This window comes from Sciurus vulgaris (assembly GCF_902686455.1).
Source record: "Sciurus vulgaris genome assembly, chromosome: 6".
Classification (NCBI taxonomy): domain Eukaryota; kingdom Metazoa; phylum Chordata; class Mammalia; order Rodentia; family Sciuridae; genus Sciurus; species Sciurus vulgaris.
Window position 1 is genome coordinate 114,284,252 of NC_136466.1, and position 20,387 is coordinate 114,304,638.

The 20,387-nt window shown below is 41.1% G+C and overlaps 2 protein-coding genes and 1 long non-coding RNA gene across 3 annotated transcripts in view; all 3 read right to left on the bottom strand.

The window, feature by feature from the left end:
- Nucleotides 1-18,924, bottom strand: part of LOC306664408 — a 1,052,029-nt gene extending 1,033,105 nt beyond the window's left edge. Inside the window, exon 1 of the long non-coding RNA XR_013764696.1 lies at nt 18,602-18,924. This is a non-coding gene — a long non-coding RNA (uncharacterized lncRNA). The remainder of the gene's footprint in view (nt 1-18,601) is intronic.
- LOC306663459 (ciliary neurotrophic factor-like) lies at nt 2,910-3,831 on the bottom strand (the record flags this gene model as incomplete). The annotated part of the gene is made up of 1 exon (XM_079143797.1): nt 2,910-3,831. A coding segment is annotated over one exon (486 nt), but the record flags the coding sequence as incomplete, so codon positions are not given.
- On the bottom strand, nt 3,856-16,255 carry LOC306663460 (E3 ubiquitin-protein ligase ZFP91-like; the record flags this gene model as incomplete). The annotated part of the gene is made up of 2 exons (XM_079143798.1): nt 3,856-5,374; nt 16,239-16,255. The coding sequence occupies 2 exons, from the start codon at nt 16,253-16,255 to the stop codon at nt 3,871-3,873; spliced, it is 1,521 nt and encodes a 506-aa protein (XP_078999924.1). The 3' UTR covers nt 3,856-3,870.
- Nucleotides 18,925-20,387: the final 1,463 nt, after the last annotated feature.

The following is a 20,387-nucleotide window of genomic DNA, read 5'->3' on the forward strand; positions in this document are numbered from 1 at the left end:
CACCTGCCTGAAATTCCCTGTTGCACCGTCAGTTCTTAAGGGCTCTTTTCTTAAGTAGGATCTTTACATTTGGCAAAGACATCATGTTGCCTGAATTAGTTAACTAATTCTTTGCTACTCGAAATGGAGTTCTGGGGCTAGGGTTATGGCTCCGTGGTAGAGGGCTCACCTAGCAAGTGTGAGGCACTGGGTTCGATCCTCAACACCACATAAAAAATAAATAAATAAAATAAAGGTATTGTGTCCATCTATGACTAAAAAAATATTTTGAAAAAATGGAGTTCTGGCCAGCAGACCTTCAGGTCCAGCTGCAGAGGTACTGAGTCAGAATCCACATTTAAATCAAATCCCTGGTGTTTCATGTACATGTTAAAAGTTGAAAATTACAAATCTGCCAGGCATGGTGGCGCACACCTGTAATCCCAGCAGTTTGGGAGGCTGAGGCTAGAGGATCGTGATTTCAAAGCCAGCCTCAGCATCAGCAAGGTGCTAAGCAACTCAGTGAGACCCTGTCTCTAAATAAAATACAAAACAGGGCTGGGGATGTGGCTCAGTGGTCGACTGCCCCTGAGTTCAATCCCTAGTACCCACCCCCACCCCCCAAAAAAACAAAACAAATCTATAGGGAATTTTCCAAGGAATTGAAGTTCTCCAAGCACTATTGTGCTGTCCTCATAGGAGAGAGTTGCAGGAGTATAATTTGAGTGAATGATGTGATTTCTAAAGAAAGTTAAACATGACATAATATTGATCATATATTATGGGTCAGGAGAGCTTTTTTCAGTGCTCTGATGAGAGGAAGAATCATATTCTGGATGTAATTTGCTCAACTTTACATGATATGTATAAGTGCTCCATTGGCATGATTTAGGTTGCTTGCTTTACACACTTGCTGTGTTGTAAAAGGTATGGTGGTTAATTCTATTTGTAATCCTTTTTTAGTATTTCATGAAGGACTTTGATGCATCTTAGGTTAATTGGTTCAGTGTGTGTGGACTCAATTCTGTGAACCAGATGAACATGAATTCAGTTCTGTGAACTCTTAATGCATGGAAAACACAAGATAGAAAGATGTGTAGAAGGACCAATAGTTAATACCAAACTAGGATTTGCATTTAAAATGCCAAGGTTTCTGGACCACTGGCTAACTACCTAGCACTGAAGGTTCATATTTGGAACTCAGCACTATGTAATGTTGATAATCACCAAAGATCGCACATGAGAAAAATTATAATACTGGGTTAAAAAAATTTAAAGATATTTCTCCTAGTTTTGTATATTATTACTACTTTTAGTTTTGAGTAATTGATTAATGCCTACATGAAACTTATAAATGAATATTGATAATTCAGATGTGCAAATTTTTTTTGAAATCTAACAGGAAATAGTCTTCCTTTTATGGCTCTATATCCTTGTGAGTTGGGAAAAAGAGAGCAAATTCCATTTTATGGAACTGTCACTTTATTTTTGCATAAAGATAAACTTTCATTTCTTTTGTTGACACTCAGAATAATCTCTGATCATATGATCAATTTCTCAGTTTACCAGGGATATATGGAGTGAAGTGAACTTCAGAGATGGATGTTTAGGGTTATGTTATGACATTAGAAGTAAAGTTGATAAGAAACATTTGGAAGAAATTCTTGACAATGTGATCATCTTTAATAAATGATTCCTCCCTCACCTATTTTATATAAGAATGTCATTTGATGCATTCAGCTATCTGTTCAATAGACTTCCTTGTCAAACCCAGGACTGAAAGCTGTTTCTTGTCATTTTTACAGAACTTTGTATATGAACTGCCTTGCATTTCAGATGAGTTCATCAAATATTTAATTGAGTTATTCAAATTAATCAAACTCTAGATGGAGACACACCCAAAACCCCAAGTATTAACTATTAACCCTAAACTGAGTCCAAATTCTTAAACCTATCCCAAAATAGATTAAAATGAGTGTATTATCAAAAGGTAAATTAAACTTCTACACAGTCTGCCCTTTTGTCACCATTCGCAGCATCTTAAGAGACTCTTCTCCCAGAGCCTTCCCCTTTCCTACACTATTGGTCAAAGCAGAAGTACAAGTTTGGATAAGGTTAGTAGGTTATGTACCACATACCTGGATGAGAGACCAATGTAAGCAAACCTTTACCTAAAGAGAACTGGGGAGGAAATACAATGGCTTCCATTAATTGAGAACTTCTTAGGAAACAGGTGTTATATTGAGTTATTTATAAATAACAAGCCCCACTGTTACCCACCACTTGGAGATGAGGATGGATGAAAAAATTGAGGGGTAGTAACTTCCCCAAGGTCTCACAGCTGGGGAGTGGCAGTGCTGGGATTTGAACTCAGGCTGTCTGGCTCCAGATTCACTCTCTCCACTATGCTGCCTCTCCATAGGGATTGTTAAACTTTCTTTCTCTTGTATAATGAATTAAGACTTCTCCCGTCTTTTTCCATTCCCACTTAGAACTTGTTTGTCCTGCATTCCATTCTTAGCTCATTGGATAAATTATTCATAAAACCTATCCTTAAAACTACACTCTGAAATGAACAAGGGAAACCAACAATACAGACAAGCAAACTGTGAGTTCTTCCTCTGATTATTGTTGAATTAGGATTTCTGCGATGGAGCCCAGTGCCAAATAAGTTGGGTTTTTTTGGACTGGAGATTGAAACCAGGGGCACAGTGCTACTGAGTCAGATGACCTTTTATTTATTATTATTATTATTTTTTTTTTAATGTTGAGACAGGATCTCATTAAGTTGCTGAGGGCCTCGCTAATTTGCTGAGGCTGTCATTGAACTTGCCATCCTTGTGCCTCAGCCTCCTGAGTCACTGGAATTCCAGGGTGTATGCCACCACTCCTGGCTTAGTTTTTTCTTTTTTTTTTTTTCTTTTTGGCACACTGCCTCAATACAGCTATTATTACTTTTATTATCTAAGAGTATGAATGACTATAGAGTCCATAATCCTCAATTCACTGGTTCAGTCTTCTCAGAAGTCATCCATAACTAGAGCTTAAGACACTTCTCTCTTCTGTCTGTAATGCTGTTAAATGATGGCAAAGGTTATTTAGTGGTAGAACAGTTAGAGCGCTAAGGTGGAAGGATGTTACCCCTGCTCCCACTGTCTCACACCCCCATCCACACAGAACACATGTGCACACCTCCACACCCCAAGCTAAATAAACCTCTATGCCCATCTGTCCATGTCTCTGACTCTACCTCATGGAAATGCTTGTGGTCTTAAAGGTTTTCAAAAACTTAAGGTGGGAAAACGAGGCCCCAGAAAACTATGTACATTCCATCCAGACAGCAAGAAAGAGAGAGAAAGCTAATTGCTACATTGTCTTGTCCTTAGCAACATTTTGGCTCTCATGTGCTGGGATCCCCATCTGATGAGAAGAAATGACACGAAGGTCATGGATGGACCTCATGGTCCATTGTGAAAGCTCCTGCAGCACCTTTAGGCCCCATAGCTTCTTCTCAAAGAGGCCACCATCTCCAACGACAGGCATCCTGTCAGACTCATTTGGGGGGATCTTGTGCTCCAGGAGCACCATTAACTCCTCCAGCTGGTAGGCGAAGGCAGAAACTTGAAGCAGAATGGTGTGTATGGCTTGATGGAAGTCACCTTGGGTTGGGGTAAAACGCACCTGCTGGTCTTCTAAAAGCCTGGCCAACATAACATGGAAGGTACGGTAAGTTTGGAGGTTCTCTTGGAGTCTCTCTGCCTCCGTCAGCTCGCTCCACTGATCAGTGCTTGCCACTGGCACACCATTCACAGAGTCCAGGTTGACATTCTTGCTCAGGCCCTGATGCTTCACCTACGTATTTTCTCATCCCAGGACCATGTTTCCTAAGCATCATGATGGGAGGAAGGCAGTAAGCTCACGAGTTTCCTCCAGAGAAAGGGCCATGTCAAGTGACAAGCATGCGATACACGAGTGGCTGTGACTCGGGCTCTCATACTTGGTTGTGGGCCGTTCTGTCCCACTGCAGTATGACTTTGACATCCCTTCAGCTTCTAGCAGCAGGCACTCTCCAGAAGTTGAATTTCCCAAGGGCTCAGGAAGAAGAGGAAGACCCTGACCATCTGCAGGTTGTGTCAGGGACTCTGGGTTAGTGCCCAAGGTATCTGTGCTGGTGATGAGGGCGCCTGCATTGGCAGCCAGAGCTTCTGCAATCAGCACCTCAGGGTGGCTTTTTGCTTTGTGTGCCACTATGCTGTCCTTCTTCTCAAATTTTTTGCCACAGATATTGCAAGAAAACTGGTAGAAGGAATCTGCATCATGCTTCTTCATGTGCCAATTAAGGGATGCCTTTTGTCGACAAGTAAATCCACAGATCTCACATTGTAATGGCTTCTCGCCAGTGTGAACCATCCGGTGCACTGCCAGATTGTGGGAACTCTTGAAGGCTTGAGCACAATACTCACAGATATAATCCCTTTGATCAGTATGATGTTTGGCATGTCGTAGAAGTTGTTTCTGGAGCCTGAAGAGTCGTCCACAGGAGGGATGGGGACATACATATTTCTTCTTCAGCAAATGCTGGTATTTAATGTGATGCTGCAAATAGCGAGGGTGAGCAAGAACGGTTCCACATCCTTCCATCTCACAACGGACATACTGGATTGGAGGTTTTTTCCTTCTTTTGGGTAAACGTGGACTTTTGTCGTCTTTTCGCCTTCTTCCTCTCTTCCTAGGAGGTTCCTCATCTTCCCTAATTTCATTCTCTTCTTCTTTCACCTCTACTTCTACTTCCACTTTAATTTCCTTCTTTTCTTTCTCTTCTTTCACCTTCCCTGATTTTCTCCGTGGCTTTGAGGTTTCCCTTTCTAAGTGAGGTTTGTAGGTCTCATCTCTTGGGTCATCTTTGAATGGTATTTCCTCTTCACTGATTAGCAGCTCTTCTTCCTCCTCCTCTTCCTCATCACTAATTCCACCAGGAGACTGATGTTCTTCTGCAACTTCATAATCAAGCTGATCTGTAACTGGTTCTGACTTGCAGATGAGCTGCAATGACCCAGTCTTGGAGCGAGAGCTTCGTGTGTTTTCTGTATCTCGGAGGCGAGAGATAGATGTCCGGCTACTACTGCGCCAGCCCCGGCTAGGTCTAGATGCAGCAATGGAAACTTCCTGAGGAAGGGCAGACTCGTCTTCCTCCTCTTTCTCTTCCTTGGAATCTTTATCAGTTGTTATTTTTTCTACACATAGGAGTCGCGGACTCTTCTTGCCCTGAACTGGAGACGGGGCTTTCGCGGCCTGGGACTGCTGCCCCTGGGCGTCGGGAGGCCTGGCGCTGGGGCTGCTCCTCCGCCGGCGGGGATACTCGGCCTTCCTCCGGCGGGACACAGCGGCGGCGGCACTAGAGTACAAGATAAAATAAGACCCTGAAGGATCTCACATGTCAACTTCTTTTTTTTTTTAGTTGTAGGTGGACACAATATCTTTATGTTATTTATTTTTTGTGTAGTGTTGAGGATCTAACCTAGTGCGTCACACACACTAGGCAAGTGTTCTACCACTGAGCTACAACCCCAGCCCCCCCATGTCAACTTCTGTGTGTGTGTTAGTGTGTGTTACCAGGGATTGAACTCAGGGGTGCTTAAGAGCCACATCCCCAGTTCTTTTAATGTTTTAGTTTGAGACAGGGTCTTGCTAAGTTGCTTAGGGCTTCGCTAAGATGCTGAGGCTAGCTTTGAAGTTGTGATCCTCCTGCCTCAGCCTCTTGAGTTGCAGAGATTACGGGCATGCACCGCCATACCTGGCTAATTGTAGGAATTCTGAGGCTGAGAAAATTTGAAGGAATGTGTGACCTGCCCCATAACATCTGTGTTTTAGACTTAAGATTGAGGGGCTAGGGTTGTGACTTCGTGGTAGAGCGCTCGCCTGACATGCGTGAGGCACTGGGTTCCATCCTCAGCACCACATAAGAAAATAAATGAAATAAAATATTGTGTCCCTCTACAACTAAAAGAAAAAAACAAAGACTTAAGATTGAGATCATACTTTAGAAACAAGGGAAGCAACTTAACTTTTTTCCTTCACCCAGAGAAATCACAGATCTGGGTGTACTGGAGATGACCTGAGTGGGAACCGGTATGTTCCAGAACTACCTGTGAGTCAGGAAGGAAGAGACGCGTTTGACAGCCAGTCTAAGTCACTAAAACACCTTCCTAAAACCACTGGGGAAAAAAGTTAGGATTCACTACGTTAGTAACAAATAGCTGCACTCATTTTAAATTGAAATCTTTTACCAATTTTCTGTTTATCTCTGATAATTCTCCACTGAGAGGAAATGACAGAAATCTTGAAATTTACATCTTTATTAGATGACTGCTTCGAAAGTCATGAAGTTGTAAACAAATGTCTCTGTTTTCTACAAAAGTGAGTGTATCCCACTTTGCAAGGGCTTTAACACATGATCAGAGCTTTCCAAAGTCATGAGGGACTGTTAGCACTTGTAACATCATGACTATATGACCAAGACCAGAGTGACGAAAGGGCTGGTGGCATGGTTTGCTGGCTTTTGTTGTTAGTAGAACAGCCTCTTTCGCGTTGTGCTCCCTCTATTTCTAACTGTTATTATTTTTCTGTGGATCGATTGTGAGAGAACAAATGTGATCACTGGGTAAAGACACCTTGATGCAGTGTCTTCTCTGAATATTTCATTGGCCAGGCTGAGCTCCAGGTTGGTTATCCCATGGCATGGGGAGCCTTTATGTGAAGTCAGCAGGGAAGAAATGAATCTAAAACATTACATTGGAGCGTTGGACCAGCATTTCTAACCTGTAGAGAGAAGTAACCTCAGAAAAAGACTATGGCAGAAGACTTGGAAAACCCACTATCCTATAATAATAATCTCATAACACTCCATCTTCTATAATAAATGAGTAAAATTATAGTTATAAACTGTGTTAGCACAAAATGACTGAGTTGGGTGCAAACTTCAATCATGCATCTGGTAGACCCACTTTCCTGAAGGAAAATGAGCCACTGGTCAAAGGAGGAATCTGTGCTTATATATGCTGCACTGAGAGGTGACGTAATTATTGACAGAGCGTGTCAATTTGGGCACTGAGGAAACAGGTTTGTGAGATTTTGAAATTTGTTTTTACTGGGCAATGTTTTTACTTGGGGAAGAATGGAGGGTTGGGGGTCAGTGTTCAGGCCTGATCTCTTTCCCTTCAGGGTCCCATTGCACTGTCAGTGGGAAAGGATTTATCTGGGGAAGGATCAATGCTTTGGCTTCCTCCCAGAGATGGCCATTTTAGGCTTGACGATCCCAGGGATTGTCCTGTCACTGGGAAAGGATGTATTGGGAAAGGACCAATGTTATCAATGCGTTGCCTTCTTCCTCACTCCCTCTTCCAAGCCACACTATTTTGAAGTTTATCATTTTCCATATCTTACAGATAGGATATTAAATGTCCCCCAAAAGCTCATTTTCTGAAGGCTTAGTCCCCAGCTGATGGTGCTATTGGGAGGTGGTGGAAACTTTAGGATGTGGGGGCCTTCCCTGGAAAGGCATGTAGTGACCCTGGCTCCTCCCTCTTTCTCTTCCTTTGCTTCCTGGCTACCAAGAGGTAATCAGCTTTGTTCTATCACACCCCTCCTCCACAATGTTCTGCCTCACCCCAGGCCCAAAGTGATGGACACAAGTGACCATGGACTGAAACTTCTGAAACCATGAGCCAAAACAAATCTTCCCTCCTTTAAATGGCTCTCTCAGGTATTTTGTCACAGTAAAAGAAATCTGACTGGTACAGTTATCTGAAACAGGAGCACAGAAGAGACTGTGAGAAGGGAATCTGCACACTCCCATTGAATGTTACTTTAATTCCTCCATTTAAAGGACTTCAAGACATTTTCCACTGTGATGATTGCTGCTCCAGTCTCATTGGTTGATTATCAAAATTTGCTACCTACTCTAATTTCCTTGATAAGGAATCCAAAGGAATGGTTTCATGCCCAAATTTGTCTCTCTGATAGCTACTACGTTGCATAACATGCTTCTCTTGAGTTAGGTCAGTGATTCCAATATAACTGCTTGTGATCATAATCCAGACCATGGTACCAAAGGTAAACTACATGGTCCCAAAGGTAAAATACTTGCTGTATTTAGAATCAGGCCAAAAAAAAAAAAAAAAAAAAAATGCAGACTCTGTATGAGAGACTTATCACCTCCAAAGGAAACCACCAAAGAATTTAGTCTAATGCCATTGCAAGTTGCATGTCAAAGACTTGAGAATGAGCGCAACTCACACAAAAGAACTGATATCTCATTATCTGCTGGAAGACAGGAAGTCAAGTCCTGTTCAGACCACTTACTCATGTGTGCTTCTGGACCCATTGCTATGGAGACAATAACTGGTCTTTTCTTTTTTTTTTTTTTTTTTAATCATTGGACTCTTGTGATAAAGAAAATGTAGTGGAACAGTGTTGGGGGCTGGGCCATGTTAACGGCGCCAGAAGGGCGCCTGATCACATCGGCAGCGAGGAGGTTGATTGACATAAGCACACTCAGGTGATTTATAGTCCATGCACACAATGTATGCGCATGTGTTCTCAAGCACTCCTAATTGTGCCTGCTCGGACTTCTAGCGTCTAGCCTAATCTTTGCTTAAGAGGCGTGGCCCTGCTCTCCGCCTCCTGGAGGTGATATAAGCGTAGGCGGAGTGAGACAGCGCAACACAGCAGCTAGTAAAGAAAAAACACAGCAGTTAGTAGGGAAAGGCGGCGGCAGCTAGTAGAAAGAAGAACACAGCAGCTAGCAGAAGTGGCAAGCAGAAAGAAAAGACAGCGGGACAGCAGCTAGTAGAAAGAAGAACACAGCAGCTAGCTAGTAGAAAGAAGAGCGGCAACAGCTAGGAAGAAGCAGCAGCTAGCCGATAGAAGCAGCAAGTAGGGGCAGCGGCGGAAGGCAGATTGCAGGGCGGAGAACTGAGACGCATCACTAAAGCACCTTAGGTAGATGCACCCTTAGTTCACAGGATGCAGGACGCTCCAGTAAGAAGCAGCAGACCTTAAGTGAGGCGTAGCAAGTCTCTCTTCCTCTAAGCTCTAAGCAAAGCCTGTCCTTTTCTCAAAGTCTCTCTTAAGCAAAGTCTCTTTCTCTCTGATAAGCAAAGTCTCTCTCTCTCTCCTCTCAAGCAAGTAAACCTCATTTCCTCTATCCTCTATAAACAAACAAGCAAGAAAGCAGTGCACTAAAGAGAAAGATAGAAGTGCCTCAGTTTCCAGTCCACCACCCATAAGACCCGTGCAAGTTGTTGCTGCAAGCGGTGACAAATAGCCACGGATTTTGTACCGCAAAGAGCCAGCGACAGAACAGAACTCCTTAAACCATAAAAATAATTCAGTTAGAAAGACTATCATGAGGGCTGGGGAGATAGCTCAGCTGGTAGAGTGCTTGCCTTGCAAGCACAAGGCCCTGAGTTCGATCCCCAGTACTGCAAAAAAAAAAAAAAAAAAAAAAAAGACAGAAAGAAAGACTATAATGAGCATCATGGTCAGAGATTATGGAAGGGGAAGCAGCATTGTGATGTTTGCTCTTTACCAACTAACCAATCTGGTACTCTTGGCTCAGTATAGCCACCCAACCACAAATCAGATGGGAGCCCATGAAATTGTTAACCAGGTCCAACATTCTGTATAGGTACTAGATAATTCCTTATATGGGGACATGTTTCAGCATTTGCTTGCTCTTCCTACGACCTCAATCTTAAGTCTTAGTTCTGAAATATTAGACAGCCTGGTTCAGTAACACATATCACCTTTAGGATTTGACTGAATGCTATGGGAAAGTAAGAGAAGTCCCTGGAGTCAAAAATGAAGAAGGAAAGAAAAGGTAAGAGTAGCAAGGGCACCTGTGCAGGGGACAGCCACTCGGGTGGGAGCTGCCAGACTTGGTAAACTAGAGACCAAAGTTTCATGCTCAGAGCAGAGCTGCAGTATGTGGGGTGTAGGAACTCTGACCCCTGAAGAAAGCCCAGTCCTCAGAAGGCTGAAGTCAAAGCACAATGGGGAAATGTGCCCGTTGGTTTAAGGACCATACGGGTGCTTTTCTGTCTCGGTCTGGACTCTGGAGGAAAACCTTCCCCAGAGAATTGTAACCATGGGCCCATCACTACATTGATTCTAAGAACCCCCAAACTGAGAATAAACACAAAATGGGGTGGGAGCAGTACTTCCCCTTGGGCCGCTAATAGAATCAATAGTAAAATCCACCTGCTCTGGAGGCTATAGCTCTTATCCAGGTCTCTCGGGATTCCTCCAGCTGTTCAGAAACTTGAAGACAGCTCTCAGATTCCCCAACACTATTATACTCTCCAGTTTCAATGGCCCCAACTCTTTCAGCTAACTTTCACCAGTTTTTGGAAGTTTATCATCCTGGTCATTTTCTTCCATGTTCTCCCTAATATGCAAATGTTCCACTTAAAATGTGCCTTCCTTCCTCCAGTTCAGATCTAAAGCAGCATTCTTGAAATCTGTGTAACATGTAGAATAAAATGGGGAATGGGGGTCATGATAAAAATATAATAATAAGGTAATATAAAATCACATCACTATAATAATTTGTCAGTATGGTATTATTATAGTAGCAACATCTTTTCGAATGTGCTTTATGTGTCAGACACTATGCACGGTACACACAGTGTCCATTTTAATCTCCATACACCTGCAAACAGACCGCGTATTAATACCTATCTTTTTCAGATGAGAAAGCAGTTTAGCATCTTACCCAAGCAAGTAATGTGTACATAGCCTACACCAAGACTAAACCCAGGCAGGCCTCCCTTCAATGCCCGTGCTTTAAACCCTAATACTGACCACCTTTAATATGAACGCCAGCAGCCCATCTGAAAATCCAGGGCCCATTGTCGGTAACACTCTCGGGTGTGTTGGTAATGCAGTAAAATCCCCAGGATTTTCATTTCTTTAACATTTAGATCCCAGTTATTCTCCTGAATTAGTTCTCCACAGGGGCAGGGGCCAAGGAGTAGGAAGACATGGGGAGGAGCGGACAGACTGCCAGAGCAAGGGCAAAGAGAATAGAGACTCCCAACACTGGACGTGACCGTTGCTTATTTCACAAGTATGCAGCAGGCCAGGCCAGGCAGGTGACTTACCAGTAGGATTTCTTCCAGACCTTAAAATATTTTGTTGGTTTTTTATTTCTTACATGTCCTGGAGGAAATGGTGGATTTCCGAACGTCAACAGATTCCACGAGCATCACCTTTGTTTCGCAGCCGCAGAGCATTTGCCTTTGGAAACACTGCCACCTGCTGGATTCGTGAAATCCGGCACGCCAAGTTTCACGGTTTTCCAAAACTTTAATTTGTTGGATCCAACCCATGAAACTATTGTTCCAGAGTTTTGTTGGGGCGGGGTAGTGTTGTGGGAACAGGGGTTCGAGATGATTTCCTTGAGAATCTTGTATTCTAGTATAAATCTTTCGGTGGATTTTATGGATTTTAAAAGCACACCTTCCAAAAAGCCTTAAAAAATGTGTTAAGGACCCAAAGTGATAATAACAGCAACAATAATGGTAAATATTATTTCTAGTGCTTCCCATGTGCTAGGACCGTGCAGAGCACCCTGCGAACATTGCTTTTTACCACATTCACCACCACCCTATTGCTAGAGACAGGCAGAGGTGAATGCTGGGAACTTGAGGTTAAAGGAATAATTCCATAAAATGAGCCCCCGGTGCTGACCTCCACGTTTCCATCCTCCAAAGTCATTTTACCTGCAGTCCTGCTTGGCTGAAGTGGCTAAATGTTATATTTCATTCATTTGTTATTTTTAAGAGATGGAGGTCTTGTGATGTTGCTCAGGCTGGCCCTGAACTCCTGGGCTCAAGAATTCTGCTTCAGCCTCCCAAGTAGCTGGGTCCAAGGGCCCTTGCCACTGCTAAAGAATGGTTTTAAATGCCTAGAATTTTATTGATGCAACATTAACATTCTCTTTATTGAGAAACATTAAGTAGTATGAATGAAAAACTTCTTTTAACCTTGAACATTTTGGCCATAGAAATATAGTGTTTTGAGATTAGGTAATGCTTTCAAGGTATTGTAAATGATGTTCCAATTGCTCTATTGTCCTCCACTTAGAGAGTTGTTTTGAAATGTTTACAGCATGATCAAGTTCTCCTAAGCCACAACTGTGAAATTATCTGTGGAAAATATGCTTTGAGCAAAGTGTGGTTGGATACAGGAAACCCCTGGGCAATGGTTCCTTCCAAGAGTACATATAGCTCAGTGTCCATAGCAGCTCAATTCACAATAGCTAAGTGTTCTGCAGTTTTTATTGTAGAGGTCTTTCACCTCTTTTGTTAGATTGATTCCCAACTGTTTTATTTTATTTTTGAGGCTATTGTGAATGGGTTAGTTTTCCTAATTTCTCTGGCAGTGGATTCATCATTGATGTATAGGAATGTGTTTGATTTATGGGTGTTGATTTTATATCCTACTACTTTGATGAATTCATTTACTAGTTGTAGAAGTTTTCTGGTGGAATATTTTTTGGATCTTCTAAATATAGAGTCATGTAGATGGCAAATAGTGATAATTTGAGTTCTTCTTTTCCCATTCATATCCCTTTAATTTCTTTTATCTAATTGCTCTGACTTGTTTCCAAGACTGTGTTGAATAGAAGTGGTGAAAGAGGGTATCCATGTCTTGTTCCAGTTTAGAGGGAATGCTTTTAATTTTTCTTCATTTAGAATGATCTTGGCCTTGGGATTAACATATATAGCTTTTATAATGTTGAGGTACGTTTCTACTATGCCTAGTTTTTCTAGTGTTTTGAACATGAAGGGGTGCTGTATTTTGTCAAATGCTTTTGGTGCATCTATTGAGATGATCATACGATTCTTGTCTTTAAGTTTACTGATGTGATGAATTACATTTATTAATTTCCATGTGTTGAACCCAACTTGAATTCCTGGGATGAAACCCAGTTGATTGTGGTGCATTATCTTTTTAATTTGTTTTTGTATGTGATTTGCTAGAATTTTATTGAGAATTTTTGCATCTATGTTCATCAGGGATATTGGTCTAAGGTTTTCTTTCCTTTATGCGTCTTTGTCTGGTTTTGGTATCAAGGTGATGCTGTCTCATAGAATGAGTTTGGAAGGGTTCCCTCCTTTTCTATTTCATGGAATAATTTGAGGAGTATTGGAATTAGTTCTCTTTGATGGTCTTGTAGAATTCATCTGATCCTGGAGTTTTCTTGGTTGGTAGGCTTTTGATGGCATCTTCTATTTCATTGTTTGAAATTGATCTCTTTAAATTGTATGTGTCCTCCTGATTCAGTTTGGATACATCATCTGTCTCTAGAAATTTGTTGATGTCTTTGAGATTTTCAATTAATTAATTATTATTCTATTTATTTATTTTCTATTTCTTTTAGACCCCGCACCTAATAGAAGAATAATTAGGTCCAAATCTTTACCATGTCAGCTTAGGAACTGACTTCCTTAACAAGACTCCTAAAGCACAAGAAGTAAAATCAAGAATCAATAAGTAAGATGAATTCAAACTAAAAAGCTTCTTCTCAGTAAAGGAAGCAATTAGTAATGTGAAGAGAGAGCCTAGGGAATGGGAGAAAAACTTTACCACATGTACCTACAGCAGAGCTTTAATCTCTAGGAGATATAACGAACTGAAAAAACTTAGCACAAAAAAAAAAAAAAAAAACCCCGATCAATAAATGGGCTAAGGAATTGAACAGACACTTCACAGAAGAAGAAACACAATCAATCAACAAATATATGAAAAAATTTCAACATCTCTAGCAATTAGAGAAATGCAAACCAAAACTACTGTAAGATTTCACCTCACTCCAGTCAGAATGGCAATTATCAAGAATACAAAGCAATAATAAATGTTGGCGAGGATGTGGGGGAACTCATACCTTGCTGGTGGAACTGCAAATTGGTGCAACCATTATGGAAAGCAGTACGGAGATTCCTCAGAAAACTCGAAATGGAAATACAATTTGACCCAGCTATCCATTCTTTGGTTTATACCCAAAGGATTTAAAATCAGCATAGTATGGTGATGCAGCCACATTAATGCTTATAGCAACTCAATTCACAATAGCCAAACTATGGAGCCAACCTAGATGCCCTTCAACAGATGAATGGATAAAGAAAATGTGATATATATATATACAATGGAATATTACTTCACCTTAAATAAGAATGCAATCATGGTATTTGCCAGGAAATGGATGGAGCTAGAGAATATCATGCTAAGTGAAATAAGCCAATCCCAAAGAACCAAAGGCCAAATGTTTTCTCTGATATGTGATGCTAATTCACAATAAGGGGGTGGTGGCTAGGGATAAATAGATGTACTTGGGATTAGACAGAGGGGATAGGGGAGGGGAGGATGTATGGGGGTAGGTAGGATAGTAGAATGAATCAAACATTATTACTCTATGTGCATATATGATTACACAATTGGTGTGATTCTACATTGTATACAACCAGAAGAATGAGAAGTTGTATTCCATTTTTGTATAATGTGTCAAAATGCATTCTACTGTCATGTATAACTAGAACAAATAAAATAAAATAAAAACGGATGGATAAAGAAAATGTATATATACACAATGTAATTTTACTCAGCCAAAAAGAAGAATGAAATTATGGCATTTGCTGGTAAATGAATGAAACTGGAGAATATGATGCTAAGTGAAATAAGTCAATCCCCACAAACCAAAGACCAAATGTTCTCTCTGATATGTGGATGCTGACTCACAATAGGTGCGGGGCAGAGGGAGAGAAGAGTGGATGTTCACCAGATTGAACAGGGGGAATGAGGAAAGGGAAGGGGCCTGGGAATAGGAAAGACATTAGAATGAATTAGACATAACTTTCTTACGTTCATGTATGAATACACAACCAGTGTAACTCCACATCATGTATAACCACAAGAATGGGAAGTTATACTCTATGTATGTATGATATGTCAATATACACTCTACTGTCAAGTATAACTAAGAAGAATAAAAAATAAAGCAATAAAAAATTTTAATATGAAAAATGGTGGAATGAGACAGACATTATTACCCTATGTACATGTGTGATTACGCAAATGGTATTAATCTACATCATGTACAATCATAGAAACAAAGTGATGTGCCCCATTTGTGTACAATGAATCAAAATGCAGTCTGTAAAAGATAAAAAAAAATTAAAGAAGAGAAAAAAAAGTAGGATCAAAATATAGATAACAGAAAAAAAAATTTTTTTTAAAAAGAGTTCATATGGCAACAAATGGCTGACTTTTAATTTCAGTGCAAATTCCTTGAGGCAGAGACCATGTCTACTTTGGGCACTATTATATCTGCAGTAGTTGGCAAGCGTGTGACACACAGTAGGTTATCAAAATTTTTGAAGAATAAATGAATGAATGGCTGGGTGCCATGGTGCACACCTGTAATCCTAGTGGCTTGGGAGGCTGAGGCAGGAGGATTTTGAGTTTAATGCCAGCCTCAGGAACTTAGTGAGGCCCTAAGTAACGCAGGGAGACTCTGTCTCTAAATAAAATATTAAGAAAGGACTGGGCTTTCTTTGCTTTTCCCCCTTTCCCCATACAGATGTGAATTCGTCTGCGCAAATAAATGGTTCCTTGTATGAGACCTGTATCTGTGGAGCGTTTCTGGGAGCTAGCGACGAACCATAACTGCACGTCTCTTTTTTCCAACCTAACATCTGGCGCCGAAACCCGGGAGATGGTTTTTTTTTTTTTTCCACTGCCTAAGCAGGCGGTACCCCATCTGCAAGCTCCTGCGTGCTTATACCCCTTATACAGGCTCATCTTCCATTTACCGGGATGCCCAGTTCTCTGCACACAACACCGGACTCCAGAATCGGTGAGTTCCCTTAGGCCCCTGACCAGAAACACATCTCCGCAGCCCGCGGCGCCGTGGTCCCATTCCCTCTCGCTCGCCGCCCGCGGCTTCCCCCTCCCTCTTGTGGCTTCCGCCGCCTGGGCCGCGGGCTCGGCCGCCGGACTGCCGAGGTGTGGGAATAGCTGGTCCTAGTTGCTGGGTGGACTCCTGGGTTTTATGGTGCTAAGATTCTTTCTCAGGTTCTGAACCTCTCTCTTATTTTCCGCTGCGTCTCGCTCGAAATCCTGGCCAGGTGTCCAGAACCTCTCGGCATATGCCCGGTTAACATTGGTCTTGGTGACGATCAGGCCTTTGTTCTAACCTCTCGTTGCCTGGCATCGTGGTCTCGGGACGCCGAAATCACTAGCCAGGTGGGTCTCAGTTTACCATGGGATTCAGAACATCCACCCCAGCAAACGCGCCCCTGAGATGTTTATTGAATCATCTCAAACCCCTTCACCTATTCGCTGAATCAGAGCTAAATTGTCCTTTAGATAGTAAGTCAGAATGCTCTATTTATGACACCCTAAATTTTAGTTTTGTACTAGGCATAATTATATGCCTACTTGTTCTAGTTATGATTAAATACATATGCGGGCAGCCTGGTGAATGGAAAGGAACCTTTCCCTTCGTCTTTTTCCTTTCTTTCTTGCTGCCTCTCCTCCCCCTTTTAATCCTTTCTCTTCTAAGTTTAATCAGCTGATGAACCACGTCCTCACAGGCCTCCTGCTGCAGAAGCTCCTGCTCATTCCTCTCCTTTGCCTCACTCTGTTTCTCCTTCCGCTCCGCCACTCAGCCCACCAGGCCCCCCACCACGTGCTCTCGTACACACATTCTAGCTCCTTTACGGGAGGTGGCTGGCGCGGAGGGAGTAACACCTGAAATTCCTTATTTTCAAATCTTTTCTTTCTCTCTCAGCTCTCCCTGCAGGCTCAAGAAATTAAAAGGACCTAAGCATCAAGCTTCTGCTAGAACATATTGGCCCTTTCAGATTCGGATCTCAGTCAAGGGTTACATTAACATGTGAATGAAGAAAGGCGCAACAGGAAACCAGTTTCAAACCTAAGGAAAAAAAAGGGTCAAAGTGTCCATTTTAAATTTCTCCTCGGCTACAACTCAGAACACTTTTCTCCCTTTCAACTTTCTCTCCTCATTTTCTCATGCTTTAATTAATAACCATTATCAGTTTTCCTCCAGGACTTTATTTTTCTTAAATGATGTATTTTTGAGCTCACAATTTTAATCCTACAGACCTAGGTTAATAATTTTTGATCAGTTCTTTTTATCCAACTCTAGAGTTATTTTTGAACATCCATTACATTGCCATGGAAATAAATATTACAAGGCCTTTGCATTTGTGTTAAATATAAGCGCGCATAAAAATTAAAATTTTGAAAATGGAGCCAAATATTTTTAAGTCACGTGATTTAATAAGATTCAATTTTAAGGTTTAATAAGGTTCAATTTTAAGGTTTAATAAGGTTCAGTTTAAATTGGGTAAACTAATAAAAGTAAAATGTCCTTAAAATTAACTCACAAGTCTCTAAGTGGTCAAACTAATAAAATATTAATGTTCATAAAATGTCTAACATCAATTTTTCTAGGACTTTTTTTCAACAGGAAAGAGATGGCAAATACTATTGGCACACTTGTCTGATGTCTTGGTTTTTTTCTACAATAAGTAACATGTATGGGATTACTCAAATGTGTTTGTTAGAGACATCTGATTAATTTATAAATTTATCCCATGGAGTAACATACTTAAAAACATTATTCTTTGTATACTAAATGTGTTCATATTTTCCAGGTATACAAGCCTTTAAAGCAGAAAATTTATCAAGCTGCTGTTCTCCAAATTAAACTTGTCTGTAATGGTAAACCTATCATTTAATGTTGTATTATCTGTCATCAATAGGGTATATATAGCCTAACATTGCACACATATAAAGATTACTAAGATTGCTAACATAACTCTTTAGATCCACATTTCCATCAGAGAACAGAGCTCCTTCTGATCTCAGCTTAATCTTCAAAATCCGTGTTTATATACTCCTTTGCCCCTCACTGAAAAGCCCCACGTTACCTGAGATAAGGCTCTGCCTCACCACCCTGCTACACATTACAATGGCTCCAAAGTAAGCCTGACTTTAACTCATTTAAAGTTGTGTTCAAAAGTTTAATGTTTGTTGTAAAGATTACTGTAATCTCAAATGGGAACTCAGCCAAAATTCAAAATAGCTATTGCACAAACTGAATGTTTTACTGCTGACCCCATTTTGTATTTTCCTTATAAACTCTAATTGTTGCCTGATCAGTATTTTGCAGAAGTACTGCTTCAAGAGGAAACATCATAAATTAACTTGGAATAGTAAGCCATCACCTATAGAACAGATAATGTAAACCCCAACTAGATAAAAGGGGGTAAATAACTGTAAAGTTATAGATATTAAAGCCAAAGCCCAGTACTCTTACTTTATGACTGGTGAGACTGACTTGCTTGACGGTTAAGACCAAACTTAGAAATAGAGATTTTAAATACAGAGGTCAAGAAAAGTCCATATTTGGGTCTTGCCCTCAAAGTCAGCCTGAACCCGGGGAACAAGAGAACTTCTCTAAGGAGTGTTGCAACTCTGGGTCACACAACCTCCTGATCAAGGAGATTGTTGAGACTAGAGGAAAAGCCACTCAGTGCACCTGCTGCAGAGGAGGGTCATGGAAAAAAGGGAAACATCCCTGATGCTTTCAAAGAAAGCCACGTCATGGAAAAGACCCTGCCTAACCAAATGGCACTAACGGAGCTAAGAAGCTGCTCTTAAGTTCTCTATGAGTGACCCCTGTGGAAACTCAGCTGACTCTTTGACAGGAACAGGTCACTTTGACCAGCTTGATCTTAAACACATAGCAAATCAGTTAAAACCAAAGTATAGCCATCCTTGGGCATTTAAAAATAATAGTACTATCAAGAGAAACTGCCAGAGTCAGAAGTTTTTAGTCAGTTTAAGTCCTACAGACACAGGTAGGCTTAATCTATGTTTGCTAGTAACAGAAGTATAGAGATCTCTACTAAATGTTGTGTTCACATTCCTGATAACCTAGACAATGTTAAAGCTCCCAAATAAAGGCCTGTCCTCTCCAGCCTTTGTTAGGCCTTGTTATGGGAACAACTTCTCAGTTCTTCCACCCCCTGGTGAGGAATTATTGATTTCTGTCATCTTTATAATATGCATTAGCATGTTCCAGATCCTGCAACATTATATTGTATCAATCTCATTTCAGTATTCATGTCTTTTTGTTCTTCTCCCATAGAAGCACCTATACCCAGATGCCTTTACAGCCTGCTCCCCCCACAACTGGACTTCTACCATGAACCCCTCAATTGACCCAATTTCTAAAAAGGAACCTCCAAACTGCTTGCCCCACGCTGTCCACTTCCAGCTTGAAGAAGTCAGATTGGTCATCGGCCGTTTTCCCTACAGCAGTGAAGGAGTTCCTAGTATTAGAGGGGTAAATGAAGTCAGAATTGGGGACAGGCAGTTAATGCAGAAATAGGGGATCAATCAAATCGAGAAAATGAAGTCCATAAAAACCATCTGCCTTTGGAAGCCTGGGAGGAGAATAAACTTTTTACATCTCACCTGCAAAACCAACCCCAGTCACCTAGGCAGGAAGGAGAGAAGGCTTCAAAAAGAACTGGAGAGCAAGATTTTTTTATTTAATATAAAATGAAATGGGGGAATGTAAGGAATCTGACTTCCCCCACCACCTGTCAATCTGTGTTAGCCCGCCTCTCACGTTACAGGAATTTCCGGCTTATGTTGCTTCCTGCCTCCAGCATTACGTCCTAATATGTCATTGGTCCGTCAGTCAGTCTGTAAGAATTCTCCTCCGTGATTGGTTCCTCTCAGCCCGTGAAATTCCTATGTCTGAGATGAACCGTAAGCCATCCTTCTTTCTTTGCTTTTCCCCCTTTCCCCGTGCAGACGTAAATTCGTCTGCGCAAATAAATGGTTCCTTGTATGAAAAAAAAAAAAAAGAAAGAAAGAAAGGACTGGGGATGTAGTTTAATATTTAAGCACCCCTGTGTTTAATCCCTGGTAACAACAACAAAAAAGAATAAATGAGTGAATACATTAGGGAAGTGGTTATATCAGTCATTTCTCATGTTTGCCAACTTTAATGAAAAGCAATTTTTTTTTCTCCAAATGGTAATTCCAAACATGAATCTATAGAATAAATTCCCCTGATTTCAAAGGATGGCAATTTTTCTAACAGCCTGTAATCAGAAGTCTGCCTTAGGGATTGCTACTGAACTTATTTACACGTTTTTTGGCCTTACTGGAACACAAAATATTCTATGAGTGACAGGAGGCCCTATTTTTTCTGAAGATTATGTTGAGTAATATGAATATGTTACAGGGAGATTGATGGTACCCGAAAGTTAAATTTCAGCACAGTTAAAAGTTAGTGTAGA